The 15,983-nt window shown below is 36.1% G+C and overlaps 1 protein-coding gene across 1 annotated transcript; it reads right to left on the reverse strand.

Moving 5' to 3' along the window:
* Window positions 1–915: 915 nt before the first annotated feature.
* LOC130591095 (uncharacterized) lies at window positions 916–14,507 on the reverse strand. Its single transcript, XM_057394009.1, has 4 exons — window positions 14,372–14,507; window positions 14,102–14,202; window positions 12,798–13,861; window positions 916–1,393 (listed from the first exon to the last, which is right to left on the reverse strand). The coding sequence occupies exons 1-4, from the start codon at window positions 14,505–14,507 to the stop codon at window positions 916–918; spliced, it is 1,779 nt and encodes a 592-aa protein (XP_057249992.1).
* Between the last annotated feature and the right edge of the window lie 1,476 nt (window positions 14,508–15,983).

A 15,983-nucleotide genomic window follows, 5' to 3' on the forward strand; every position in this document is an offset into this window, starting at 1 on the left:
ATCTACATGATAAACTCATCACTAGGAAAGGAATTAGATCAATAGGTACCTTAGGGTTAGCTCCATAAACAATCTCGAATGGAGAACAATTTGTAGCATAAGTAGGTGACCTATTGTAAGCAAATTCAGCATGTGCAAGCTTCATATCCCAATCCTTGGTACTCTTACTTACCAACCCTCTAAGTAAGGGCCCAAAGTCCTATTAGTGACTTCAGTTTGTCCATCAGTTTGAGGATGATGGGAAGTACTAAAGCATAACTTTGTACCAAGGAGCTTCCATAAGGTCTTCCAAAAGTAACTCATAAACTTAGTATCCCTATCACTTACAATAGTGAAGGAACACCATGAAGTCTAATAACTTCCTTGCAATATAAATCAGCTACCTTGGAAGCATCATCAGTCTTGTGACAAGGAATGAAGTGTGCCATCTTAGAGAACCTATCAATGACCACCATGATAGAATCTTTGCCTCTTTGTGTCCTAGGCAAACCTACAATAAAATCCATAGCCACATCTTCCCAAGGACCATTAGGAATAGGTAAAGGAGTATACAAACCTTGGTGAAAAGTGCTTTTGGCCTTTTGACATGTAGCACACCTTGAAATGACTCCTTGCACATCCCCTTGCATCTTTGGCCAATAAATATGTTCTTGTAGAATAGCCAAAGTCTTGTTCATGCCAAAATATCCTGCTAGACCTCCTCCATGAGCTTCCCTTACCAAAAGCTCTCGAATTGAACAAGATGGAATGCATAGTCTTTCTCCCTTGAAAATATAACCATCATGAAGCACATATGAACCATAGAACCCTTTAGAGCATGCCTCCATAATCTCCTTAATGCGCATCTTTGTATATTCCTTCACTAATTCAAAACCAAGAAGTCTTGAACTTAATACTCCAAGTAAAGAATACCTCCTAGATAAGCATCTGCCACCACATTAGCCTTGCCTTCTTTATACTTGAAGAGAAATTGAAAGATTGTAAAAACTCCACCCATTTAGCATGTCTAGGGTTTAGCTTTTGTTGTCCATGGATATATTTCAAAGCTTCATGATCTGAGTGAAGCACAAAATGACTTGGCCTAAGGTAGTGACTCCAATGGTCAAGTGCTCTCACTATTGCATAGAACTCCTTATCATATGTAGAATAGTTAAGTTTAGCACCACTCAACTTCTCACTAAAGTATGCAATAGGTCTTTTCTTTTGAATCATCACAGCTCCAATTCCCACTCCACTAGCATCACATTCAACCTCAAATGGTTGTGAAAAATCCGGAAGGGCTAGAATAGGAGTATTACTTAGTAGCTCTTTAATAGTATCAAAGGCTTGTTGAGCTGCCTTTGTCCACATGAACTTGCCTTGCTTGATACATTTGGTCATAGGGGCCACAATACTGCTAAAATTACGCACAAATCTTCTATAAAAAGAAGCTAAGCCATGGAAGGAACGTACCTCAGTGATAGTAGTAGTGTTATTTCCCTAGGAACACTACAAGAGGGGGGGTGAATTGTAGGTGTAGAAATAAACATAACTTTTTGCGGAAATTAAAACTTAAACGAATAAACAAGCTAAAGGAACACAAGGGATTTTTACGAGGAAAAACTTCTTGGGCCCAACAAGAAGAAACAACCTCGACCACTAGGGATTTTAAACTCAACACTTTCACTAATTAGGCCAAACAACTCTGTTACAATCTAATTCTAACTCGAGCCCTACCTTGAGTTCCTAAACTCAAGTTCCTGAACCACTGTTCCCTTAACAGCAGTTCCTCTCAACTTCACTCGAAGTTTTCTCACACATACAAGCTTCACTCAAAGCCTTTCTCTTACAGAACTTCACTCAAAGTTCCCTTACCCCAAAAACCACAATACAATTGATCGAAATAAGCATAGTGGAATTAGAGTAAGAAGGCAAAGAATAAATGGCTATTATGAGAGAATGAAGGCACTGACACTTAATAAGTTAAACTCACTTAATTACTTAGTCAGACACAATTTGGAACTTATCAAGACTTCTATATTTATAGTGTTAATCATGAAGAACGTGGGATTAATGTTAGAGTACACGTTTTAATCCATTTACCCATGATGTTCCTTCCCCTAAGGAACACGTTTTACATCATGTCCCATGATCCCATGAACTATAAATGAACGTGGATAAAATGCAGCCATTACTCCTAAATAATAGGAGTTCCTTGAGCATTATCCGAAAATCAGTTTTTATAAACTCTTTTTATCTTTAAATCTGAATTTCTAATCTTTAAGAAAATAATATCTTTGAAATAAAATCTTTCTAACAACCGGATATTTATTTTCTTATTTTCCGAAAAATAAAATCTTTTCCAAAACAGATTTTCTTTTTAAAACTGATTTTATCATTTGAAATTAGAAATAACTAATTTCCTATAATCTAGGCATGACTTACTCCATTATCTTTTAACGTTATACTAAGTACACGCCTAAGTCTAGTTCCTTATATTAGTTCAGTTCCTTTAACATATTTCTAAGTGCCACTAGTTTGTTCCTTACAAGGAACAAACGCTTCATTCTCAAATATTCTGCCACAGTTCCTTACCATTCTTTCTTTGTTCCTTTACATTGGAACTAGAAAATAAAACGCCTAGCTTCTATTATTCTTGATCCAATGCTTGCTCCAGTATCAACATAGAAACTTCTTTACTTAGCCTTTGAAATCCTCTCTTGACTTCTTCATTGACTTCGTATTCTCCCAGTTCCTTGCATTGATACCTTAGACACCATACACTTAAATAATTCATTAGTTCACTACTTAGTTTGTTCCTTTGTTTCTTTGTCATTATCAAAACTAGGGTTCAACAATTTCCCCCTTTTTGATGATGACAACAAAGGTACAAACTAAGGAAAATAACAAATAATATAAGTGAATGAAAATAAAAACATAAAGAAGAAAATGAAAAATAAAACACAATTATGTGAGTAACTGAAGTTTTTGATTTTTCATTTACCTTAACCTATTTTTGATTTTTCATTTACCTTATCCAATTTTTAATTTTTTAATTTTCATTAATTTTTTAATTTCTATAAATACATTCCTTAAATCCTTTCCCCTTTGTCATCCTCAAAAAGAATAGACTCTGCATGAATTGATGAATTGATTTAACACCTTAAGACCAATATGCAAGCACCATTAGTGGTTAAGTTAGAAAATCAAAGAGTAAACTTGCTCAAACATCAATCACATAATACTAGCCATTCCAAGGAAGAAATTATGCAAAGCATTTAGAAACATAGACAATATAGCAAAAGTCATTGATTATATAGCACTTGTTCCATAACAAAACAAAGAAAGAAAAGAAAAAGAAGAAACAAAAGTTGTGTTCCTTGATGAAAGAAACAGGAACAACAAAACAACAATAAAGAAACTAAGAAAGGGAAGGGGAATGGTGTTCCTCTACAACTTCTTCTTCAACCACATCCTCCAACTTTTCATCACCACCCCATGATGTAGTTCAACCTGTTCCTTCAGCTCCTCCAAACGAGCCATAGATCCATCTTCTTTTGCTGCGCAACCACGGTATCACTCAATTTCTTCATAAGACTTACATAGTATCAGTTTTGGCATCCAAAGTCCAATGAAGATAAAAATTTTATCATATGTTGTGCAGGAAGGCAGACTTCATTAACCCAGTTAGTGTCATCCGGATTTTCCTGTTCCTTACCCTTGGAACTAGAGGCAGATGGGGGATGTTGTGAAGGAACTGGGAGGTTTGAGTGGAAGGCTCATCTGTTCCAGGAATGGAAACAGAAGGTGAAGGGTGATAAATGGGAAAAAAGGGGTGGGTGGAAGAGTTGTGGAGGTGGAAGCAAAAGGATTTGGTCCTTTTATTTCATCCTTCAACTGCTCAAAACTTGAAGGAACAGAGAAGGACGAAGGTGAAATGGAGGGTATTTTTGTAAAGGGACAGATTTGGAGATGGTGGAGGTATGGTTCCTTGAGAGTAGAGGGTACCTGTTCCTCATTATCCGAAAGGACTAAAGGAGAGTCCTCTTGAAGGAACAGGAACAGGAGCAATTTTTCGACGAGTGCTCTTTCTCACTCTCAAAGGAACAGAGGGTTTAGGCTTAGTGGCAATGTGTTTGCGCCTCTTAGGTTTGGTTCCTCCGGCTTAGGAACAGGGTTATCCAAGATATATCATCATCTTCTTCTAAGTCCAGTTTGGGCATTTTCTTTTTCCTGAGGAACTGGAACCATTTTCCTTGAATGAGAACACCTTCTTGAGGACAACCAAGTCCATTTAGGGTCTTCTCATTCAAGATGTTCCCTTGTTTGCCCTATGGTGGTCCAACCAGTAAGTCTTACTTCAAAATGATGAAGTAAGGAAGTTATCAAGGCCCGTACCAATACACAATATTTTCAATCAAGTGGGTTAAGTGTTGAATGAAGAGGGAAGGGAAATTATTTGTATGTGTGTCCAAGCAAAACATGTAACACATATCCAAGAGACCCACTTCATTCCTCTTTTCAGTTCGAGGAATGAGTGCTCTCCAAACCAAGTTAAACAGTACTTTGTGAAGGGGAGAGAGTAGTTATGGTTAATTTGTTTTGGCCAGCTGTTCCTCCAAAATATTCTAAGATTTTGTCTTGAGGAAAATTCGGAAAGGAAACAGTTCCTTTCCTTTTAAAATACAAATCAGTTCCTTTGCAAGGAACTTCCCATACTTTGCTTAAAGTTGCTTGATTAAACCTTATTTTCTTCCTCTAACTTCAGTTGTGCAAGTTCCATTAGTATTAACAAAATTTGCACAAAACTCATCCATAGCTAGAGGAACAAGAGCATTATTAAAGGCGAATTCAAACAAGAATTCCATGCCTTGTTCCTTTAGAATGGAGGTTAATTCTAGAAATTCAATTTTATTGCCCATTCTAAATCGACGCAAAAGCCCAAGACATACCTAGATTCACTTCGTTCGACCCTTTTCTTGGAAGACGAAGAAACAGTTCCTTTGGAAGGAACAGGTGCAGTTTCTTCTTCTTCCCCCTGAGATTGTTCCGGGGTTTCTTCTTCATCTCTTCCCCAATCAATTTCTTCTTCTCATGCTCCTTCTAGGAGATTCTAATTGCTGTTCCTCTATGGGGTTTTCTTGAATTATGTCGGTTTCAAGGGTTTTAGTTGGAGATGAAGAAATTTCCATTTTTGAAGTGTCGGTTGTTTTTGGTGTTGGAAAAGGTGAGTTTCTTGAAGTTTTTGCCATGATTTTCGAAGGTTTGGAGGTTTTTATGGAGTATCAAAGGTGTGTGATGAGGTTTCGGATTTGGTGAAGATGAAGCGTTTGAGAGGAACACGGTTTCTTAGATGAATTGAAGAAGGAAGTTTTGCATGTAATAGTAATTATGACACGCGGGAAAGAAATAAAGAAAAAAAAAAAAAAAAATAAAAGAAGAAAACGAAAAGATAAAAAGAACCAAGATTTAATTAAACTGGTTCCCCTTAATTTTTGGGATTTTATCGGATTTTTCGGATTTTTATGAATTTTAATTTTTGAAAGAAAATAAATGCTAAGGAACTTGTGCTATAGGAACAACTAATGCTACATTCAATATCCTTCATACTATGCATGTTTCTTGACCTTAGGAACAGTAAGGGGAGTATTATGTGACATTTGTGAGTTGTTTAGTTCTTTGACTTCATGGTTATGTTTTGCAACATTCCAATTTGCAATGGTCTTAGGCAATTAAACACAATTATTTTTAGCACACAAAGTCACTCAAATTGATTCAAACATGGGGGAATTGACATAGGAACAATCACTTAATTTTTATTAAGCCTAACTCAAGCCTTAATTTTCATATCTATCTCTTTGCAAAGGCTTAGTTAGGATATCAGCAATCTGATAATCAGTTTGACAAAACTCAAGTTTATCAAACCTTTTTCGACATTTTCTCTTAAAAAGTGATGTCTAATATGTATATGCTTTACTCTAGATGATGCACTGGATCTTTAGATATACTATAGCACTTGTATTGTCACAATAAATAGGAACACATTCAAAGTTTATTCCATAGTCACTAAGTTGTTGTTTTATCCAAAGCATTTGAGAGCAACATGCAGCAGCAGCTACATATTCTGCTTCAGCAGTGGATAAAGCAACTGTGTTTTGTTTCTTGGTACTCCAAGAAACTAAACTATGACCAAGGAATTGTGCCATACCTGAGGTGCTTTTCCTATTAACAAGATCTCCAGCATAATCTGCATCTGCATATCCTTTTAGTTCGAATGTATCACTTCTTGGATAGTAGAGTCCAAGATCATCTGTTCCTTTAAGGTATCTAAGAATTCTCTTCACAGCAGTGAGGTGAGACTCCTTTGGATTTGCTTGAAATCTAGCACACAAACCAACACTGAAAGCTATGTCTGGACGACTAGCAGTTAGATACAAAAGTGAACCAATCATTCCTCTATATTTGTTTGATCAACACTTGTTCCTATGGAGTCTTCATCTAATCTAGTTGAAGTTCCCATAGGAGTGTGATTTATCTTTGAATTTTCGAGGCCATATTTCTTTAATAGTTCCTTTATGTATTTTTGTTGGTGAACAATTATACCTTTTTCAGTTTGTTTGATTTGTAGTCCAAGAAAGAAATTTAACTCACCCATCATACTCATTTCAAATTCATTGCTCATGAGATTGAGAATTCTTTGCACAATGTTTCATTAGTAGCTCCGAATATGATGTCATCAACATATATTTGAACAAGCAAAATATCAGTTCCTTTAGATTTTAGGAACAAGGTTTTATCAACCTTTCCTCTTTTAAAGTTGTTTTCTAAAAGGAACTTAGATAATCTCTCATACCATGATCTAGGTGCTTGTTTTAACCCATAAAGAGCTTTATCAAGCTTGTAGACATGATTTGGGAGATTGTTATTTTCGAAACCAGGGGGTTGTTCAACATATACATCTTCGTTTAGATAGCCATTTAAAAATGCACACTTAACATCCATTTGATATAATTTGAATCCCATGTAAGCAGCAAATGCAATTAAGATTCTAATGGCTTCTAATCTAGCTACAGGAGCAAAGGTTTCTTCATAATCAATTCCTTCTTGTTGGTTATAACCTTTTACTACAAGTCTAGCTTTGTTTCTTACAATGGTTCCATATTCATCTAGTTTGTTTCTAAACACCCATTTTAAGCCAATTACTTTTTGTTGTTTAGATGAAGGAACTAGATGCCATACCTTGTTTCTTTCAAACTCATTTAATTCAGCTTGCATTGCAATAATCCAATCAGAGTCAGTTAAGGCTTCTTCATGATTTCTTGGTTCCATCATTGATAGGAACGCATGAAATGCACAAAAGTTCCTTAACTGAGATCTAGTTTGCGTACCTTTGGATATGTCGCTGATTATGAGTTCCACAGGATGTGACTTTTGTAATCTCCAAGGTTTTGGTTGAAACTCTCTTATAGGAACATGTTGTTCCTCATGAGTTCCTTGAGTGGATGAGGAACTCTGCTCAGTTGTTCCTCTGTTAGCCTCGGTGGACTCAGTTCCTTCATTTAGAGGAACAGGAGCATCTTCTCCTCCTTGAGGAACAGGAATATCATTGATCTCATTATTTTCGAATTCCTCGTTCCTTTCCTCTTTCACTTCTTCTTCTTCTTGTGAATCTGTGTTCCTTGACTAGGTTGCGCTAACCCTATCTCATAGTCATCAACCTGTATGCTTGGATTATTTGTCAGATTCATCAAAGATTACATGAATGCTTTCTTCAACACACATAGTTCTCTTGTTATATACTCTATAAGCTTTACTATGTGAGGAGTATCCTAAAAATGTTGCTTCATCACTCCTTGCATCAAATTTTCCAAGATTATCTTTTCCATTATTATGCACATAACATTTGCATCCAAATGTTCTAAATAGGTGATGTTTGGTTTCTTTCCAAAGTAAAGTTCATAAGGAGTTTTATTAATGATAGGTCTCATCATGGCACGATTAATTATGTGACAAGCAGTATTAACAGCTTCAGCCCAAAAGTTCCTTGGAAGTTCACTAGCAATTAACATGGTTCTAGACATTTCCTCCAAAGTTCTATTTTTCCTTTCTACAACACCATTTTGTTGTGGTGTTCTAGGGGCAGAAAAATTATGATCTAGGCCATTATCTCTGCTTAGGTCATCAAATTTATAATTTTCGAATTCCTTGCCATGATCTGATCTAATGTGCATTATTTTATGTCCACTTAGGTTTTGAACTCTTTTAGCAAAGACAAGGAACTCATCATAAGTTTCATCTTTACTAGAGAGAAAAATAACCCAAGTGTACCTAGAGTAGTCATCTACAATCACAAGTACATACCTCTTTCCACTTCTGCTTTGAATTCTCATGGGTCCACATAAGTCCATATGAATTAACTCTAATGGTTTAGTGGTACTTACAATCGTTTTAGATTTGAAAGAGGATCTTACTTGTTTACCTCGTGCACATGCATCACAAACTTGATCAATATGAAATTTTATGATGGTAATCCTAAAACAAGGTCTTTTGATCTAAGTTTCTCAAGAATGAAAAGCTAGCATGTCCTAGACGCTTGTGCCATAGAAGTGAATCATCTTCAATAACACTAAGACAAGTTAAATTGATTTGAGGAACAAGGTCTAGATCCACAATGTATGTGTTCCCTTTCCTTGTTCCTTCCAAATAACCTTCTTAGTTTTAATGTTGATGATTAAGCATTTTTCCTTATCAAATTTTACAGTATTTCCTTTGTCACAGAATTGAGAAATGCTTAATAGATTATGTTTTAGACCTTCAACTAAAAATACATTTTCAATGGAGTGTAATGGTGACTTACCGACCTTACCCATAGCAACAATGTTACCTTTCTTATTATCACCAAATGTTACACTGCCACCTTCATAGGTTGTGAGTGAGAGAAACTTCGTTTTGTCTCCTGTCATGTGCTTGGAACAACCACTATCGAGATACCAAGTGTTGTTCCCCCTCACTCCAACCTGCAAAAATCAACTAGTTGTTAGTTGAAGGAACCCCATCTTTCGTGGGTTCCTGTTCTTGACTAGGATTTGTTTTGACAACCCATTTTTTCTTACTTATTGTCACATTTTTCCCAATCATCTCAGATTTTAGTTGACATTGATTTATGTAATGACCTACCTTGCCACAATACATACAGAACTTATCACTAGGTAGATCAACATATTTCTTTGTCTTGTTCCTTTTCTTGTAGTTTTCAAAACCAAGACCTTCCTTCCTTTTGGTCTGTGGTTTCTCAATCCACTTAGGAACTTTCATGATTTTGCCTCTGTTCCTTGCGACAACCAGTTCCTTTTTAAGATTACAGATCTGTTCCTTTAAAATATTTTTCTCTTTATTTATTTTTTCAATCTCAGATCTGTATCCTTTCAAAGGGGTTGATCTTATATCAAAGGAACTCAGAACAGGGACAAATTCCTTCAAGTGTGAAATCTCTAAATTAATTAGATAATTTTCATTTTTCAAACTCTCATAACATTCTTTGATTTTTAAGTTTTTATCAAACAAATAAAAAATCTAGTTTCGACATCAGTTCTCATTTTCTTAAGCCATTCTATGTGTTCCTTGCAAACCTTTAAGGCTTGTTCCGTTTGTTCACGTTTTTCACGTTCATCTCTACATTCAAGAATTGCATCATAAAGAAGATCATATATTTCAGTCCTAGTTTTACCATCTAGTTCTGACTCAAGTCCATGTTGACTTACCTCAATTTTTCTTCATCTTCTTTTTCGTCATGTTTGCCATGAGGCAAAGGTTTGCTGTTTCTTCAGTTGGTTGTTCCTCTTCTTCTTCCGTCTCTGAATCTCCCCAAGCAGCTATCATAGCTTTGCGCACATTTGCCTTAGAGAAAGGTGCTTTTGATTCTTTGTTCCTTTCAGCAAAGCGTTCCTTGTTCCTTTCTTTGGTTTTGTCGTTTTCCCAAAGAGGACATTCTTTGATGAAGTGATCTGTACTTCCACATTTATGACAAGCAGCTTTGTTAGAAAATTTCTTAGTTTTACCTTTGAAGTTTCCATTCTTCATGTTCCTGTACATCTTTCGAAATTTTCGAACCATGAGGGCTGCTTCTTCTTCTTCAGAGTCCGAATCATCTTCATCATCTGCTTTGAGAGCAATTGATTTTGATTTGGAGCTTTCACCATATTCAGTATCAAGGTGAAGCTCATGAGTCATAAGTGACCCTGCCAGCTGTTCTAAGTTGAACTTAGTGAAGTCTTTTGTTTCTTGAAGAGCCGTGACTTTAGCCATCCATCTGTCCTTAGGAAGACTCCTAAGAACCTTTCGAACCTGTTCCTCAGATGAAATAAACTTTCCAAGAGAAGCCAACTCATTTATAATGTTAGTAAAACGAGTAAACATGTCTCGGATGCTTTCTTTGGATTTCATGCAGAACAGTTCATATTGATTCATAAGTAAATCAATTTTCGATCTTTTAACTTCATTAGTTCCTTCGTGGGTTACTTCTAGTAAATCCCATATTTGCTTTGCGGATTTGCATCCCATGATCCTATTATGTTCATGGGGTCCAAGTCCACAATGCAATAATTTAATAGCCATGGCATTTACTTCCATTTTTTCAAAATCAGATTTGTTCATAATCAGAGAGGGGTTTAAGAGTTACCTCATTTTTGTCATTTGTAGTTGTGACTTCGAAATCACCAACTTCAATGACTCTCCATACCTGATAGTTTTCAGCCTTGATGAATATCTCCATGCGGTTCTTCCAATAGTTGTAGTACTTCCCATTGAACATAGGAGGCCTTTGAGTGGAATAACCTTCTTCAAGTTTCTCGGTGGTATTCATTGTTCCTTGGATCTTTTCCTCAATAGGGTTTCCTATCTTACGTGAGTTCTAGCTCTGATACCAATTGTTATTTCCCTAGGAACACTACAAGAGGGGGGTGAATTGTAGGTGTAGAAATAAACGTAACTTTTTGCGGAAATTAAAACTTAAACGAATAAACAAGCTAAAGGAACACAAGGGATTTTTACGAGGAAAAACTTCTTGGGCCCAACAAGAAGAAACAACCTCGACCACTAGGGATTTTAAACTCAACACTTTCACTAATTAGGCCAAACAACTCTGTTACAACCTAATTCTAACTCGAGCCCTACCTTGAGTTCCTAAACTCAAGTTCCTGAACCACTGTTCCCTTAACAGCAGTTCCTCTCAACTTCACTCGAAGTTTTCTCACACATACAAGCTTCACTCAAAGCCTTTCTCTTACAGAACTTCACTCAAAGTTCCCTTACCCCAAAAACCAAAATACAATTGATCGAAATAAGCTTAGTGGAATTAGAGTAAGAAGGCAAAGAACAAATGGCTATTATGAGAGAATGAAGGCACTGACACTTAATAAGTTAAACTCACTTAATTACTTAGTCAGACACAATTTGGAACTTATCTAGACTTCTATATTTATAGTGTTAATCATGAAGAACGTGGGATTAATGTTAGAGTACACGTTTTAATCCATTTACCCATGATGTTCCTTCCCCTAAGGAACACGTTTTACATCATGTCCCATGATCCCATGAACTATAAATGAACGTGGATAAAATGCAGCCATTACTCCTAATTAATAGGAGTTCCTTACATTATCCGAAAATCAGTTTTTATAAACTCTTTTTATCTTTAAATCTGAATTTCTAATCTTTAAGAAAATAATATCTTTGAAATAAAATCTTTCTAACAACCGGATATTTATTTTCTTATTTTCCGAAAAATAAATCTTTTCCAAAACAGATTTTCTTTTTAAAACTGATTTTATCATTTGAAATTAGAAATAACTAATTTCCTATAATCTAGGCATGACTTACTCCATTATCTTTTAACGTTATACTAGTACACGCCTAAGTCTAGTTCCTTATATTAGTTCAGTTCCTTTAACATATTTCTAAGTGCCACTGAGTTTGTTCCTTACCAAGGAACAAACGCTTCATTCTCAAATATTCTGCCACAGTTCCTTACCATTCTTTCTTTGTTCCTTTACATTGGAACTAGAAAATAAAGCGCCTAGCTTCTATATTCTTGATCCAATGCTTGCTCCAGTATCAACATAGAAACTTCTTTACTTAGCCTTTGAAATCTCTCTTGACTTCTTCATTGATTGTATTCTCCAGTTCCTTGCATTGATACCTTAGACACCATACACTTAAATAATTCATTAGTTCACTACTTAGTTTGTTCCTTTGTTTCTTTGTCATTATCAAAACTAGGGTTCAACAAGTAGGAATAGGCCAGCTCTTTATAGCTTCTACCTTTGATGGATCCACTGAAACGCCATCCTTAGAAACAATGTATCCCAAGAATGTAACACTAGGAACTAGAAAGTAGCACTTTTTCTAGCTTCCCATAGAAGCTTTTGTGGCGCAACACTTCAAAAACCTTCCTTCAAATGAGCTAAGTGTTCCACCACATTCTTACTATAAACAAGTATATCATATCAAGATAAACCACAACACACTTACCTAAGAATGGTTTTAAACACCTCATTTCATCAATTCTCATGAAGGTGCTAGGTGCATTAGTTAAACCAAATGGCATCACAAGCCATTCATATAGTCCCATCTTAGTCTTGAATGCTGTTTTCCATTCATCTCCTTCTCTCATTCTGATTTGATGATAACCACTCCTCAAATCAATCTTACAAAATATAGTAGAGCCATGTAATTCATCAAGTAAGTCATCTAATCTAGGAATAGGAAAACGATACTTAATGGTTATGTTATTAACTGCCCTACTATCAATGCACATGCACCAAGTACCATCTTTCTTAGGCACCAACAAGGCTGGTACTGCACATGGACTCATACTTTCACGCACATATCCCCTAGACATCAACTCTTCAATTTGCCTTTGCAATTCTTGTGTCTCTTGAGGATTGCACCTATAAGTAGCTTTGTTTGGCAAAGAAGCACCTGGAACTAAGTCAATTTGATGTTCTATGCCACGAATAGGGGGTAAACCTGGAGGTAAGTCTTGAGGGAAGACATCACTATACTCATCAAGCACATGTTCAAGGTGTTTAGGAACCTTGTAAGGTTGTTGCTCCCCTTCTACTTCCTTTGCCATCAATAGATACCCTTCATGTTCTTCCTCCAATTCCTTTTCAATCTCCTTAGCACTTACTAATAATGTACCTTTCTTTGGGATAGGGGAAGGTAAAGGTTTTAAAGTAGTTCTCTTACCTCCAACTGTAGCAATACATACATTAGTTCGACCATCATATTTCATGTGCCTATCAAATTGCCATGGTCTTCCCAAAAGGATGTGACACGCATCCATATTGCATACATCACATAAAACCTCATCTTTAAATTGCCATATTGCATACATCAATTGTTGGCCCTCATATACTGGCTCTTCCTCTGAATCAGCTTCATAGGTGGCCTCATCCTCATGCTCCTTTTCTTCCTTAAGCTCCTCTTCTTCAAAGTTGCCCTTAGCATACTCCTCTTCTATCTCCTGAATGTCCCTTAAAGTCATCACCCTATTATTGGGACAATCTTTCAAGATGTGTCCATAACCTTTACACTTGAAGCATATGCGCCTCTCATCTGTTGCTAGGGGTGTAGAAGCCTTACCTTTGTCCCCTTTAAACTTATCAAACTTAGAAGTAGATGTACTACCTTCTTCTTTCTTGGCGCCACCATAAGGTTTATCTCCTTGCTTCACAAAAGGTTTAAAGGTTGGAGCTTTCTTAGCCTTGACATACTTTTCAGCCCTCAAAGCCACTTGTACCACCTCTTCAAAGCTCCAATAAGGTTGTAGATCCACCTTCTTAGCTATTCTTTTATCCAATCCAGCAATGAAACGAGCAATCTATGCTCAGCTTTCTCATCTACATCAGCAAACATGTTTATTTTCTCAAATTCCACCACATATTCCTCCACACTTAGAGAGTTTTGTTGTAAAACTTGGAGTTTTCGAAACATATCTTGAGTAAAATCAGAAGGAAGGAACCTTTTCTTCATCCTAGTCTTTAGTTTCTCCCATGAATGTAAACTAGGTTTGCCATCTTTGCGCCTTTTTCCTTAGATTCTCATACCATAGGCTACATACCCTGTGAGCTTTAAGTAGTACCTTAAACCTCTTATTGTCATCATAGTCCTTGTAATCAAAGACTCTCTCTAATCTTTGTAGCCATTCAAGAACTTTCTGCTCTTCATGACACCATCAAAATCTGGGAGATCAAGCCTTAAACCTCTATCATCATCTCTTGGTGGTTGTCTATGGCATGGATGATGAACCTCCTCATCGGAACTAGCTTCATGGTGGCTAGTATGTACACTCCTAACAGGACTAGGAGAATTGTTGCGCCTCCATGCATACCTTTGATCATGCGCATTAGCTCGTCCATACGTGTGGTTAGATCCTCTAGTTGTCTATCCCTTCGTATGTTTTGTGCTTGTTCCAAGCTAAGTCCTCTAGGGACTCTCCCTTCTTCACCTCCTGAATTATTGTCCATGATTGCCAAACAGAACTTGGCATGGACACCCCTTGTGTTCGTCTCCAAGAACCGCCTCAACTCACCTTAATATGATGTGTAGATGTATGTTCTTGGTTGTTTTAATGGATCTTGGATGTTTTTCTTTCACCAATCACTAATAATGTTGTAGTACTTTGATGAAACTTTATGAAAAATCAAGAATCTTGAAAAAAAGATTGGATCTTTAAGACTTTCTTGAAGATCTATTACTCCCCCTTAAAGGAAAAAAAATTCGAACCCCTTCAATGGATGTCACCTATCCTCTTGATACCATATGATGTATTTATTCTTCAGGAATCAAATACTTGTGCGGAAGCTAAGTAAACAAATCAAGATTAACTAACCTCAATCAATAAACACCAAAGAATTCGAACAAGAACTCAAAGATTCAAGCAAGAACTCAATCAAGAACTCAACTTAATGTAACTAAGTAACTAGGATAGTACTTAGATTATTCAATGATAAAGACTAAGTCACCACAATGAATAATACTAAGGGTTTTGAATGCATAAAGGCTAAGCCACCAACACTCAAGAGGGTTTGTAAACAATCAATGTTTAACACAAAAACACTCGAAAACTCTTTATTAATCTGTAAAGAACTCGAACTACATAGCTTTATATTTATACTACTTGACAAAAACATAAACCTAATAGGATTAGGACAAGTCCCTAATTCCTAGACTCCTTAGACTCTTTGAATCATGTAAAATCCATCGTTTTAAGAACATAGGCAAAACCATGATTCCTAATTCAATTCTAACTAGGAAAACAATTAAAGATATGAATCCTAATAGAATTAGGATCCTCATAGACATGCTAGCACACGCCTATCCACTACCTTGATTGGTTAGCAAACATGCTACCACCTTAGTAGTCATTCCCATGAAGAGTCCTCCATGTACATCAATTGAGCGAAGATTTAAAGAGATAGTTTTATATGCAAGTGCTAGAAAACTTGCATCCAATGCTCCTGTATCATTAGTACTAATTAATCTTGCTTAAAAGGAGATTAGCAAAAGATTAACCTAATTAAGATGCTTAAGTAGAGTTTTAGGGAAAACCGAGCTAGTTAAGCTTATTATCACCTTGATTAGGACAATTTAAGCCCTTAAAGACCTTAATAATCCTCAATATTAACCAAACCCAGAAATTAAACAAACTTATGATTAATTTCAAGATCAGGTCAAATGCATATGCTTCACAAATGATGTGTTCGTGGATAGTAAAATCAATAACAAGTCTCAAAACACCCAAATTCCCTTGTACTTGTTGAAAGATTCGATCGTTATATGAAATAGGGCATAAAGATTGAATCTTTATATTGGATTGTTGAAAGATTCGATCTTTATATGAAATAGGGCATAAAGATTGAATCTTTATATTGAATAGGCTTTGTTGTTAGCTCGAGAACTAGTAGATCTTTTATTAACCTCTATTAGGATCCACACAACCC

Source organism: Beta vulgaris, chromosome 4 (assembly GCF_026745355.1).
Source record: "Beta vulgaris subsp. vulgaris cultivar EL10 chromosome 4, EL10.2, whole genome shotgun sequence".
Lineage (NCBI taxonomy): Eukaryota > Viridiplantae > Streptophyta > Magnoliopsida > Caryophyllales > Amaranthaceae > Beta > Beta vulgaris.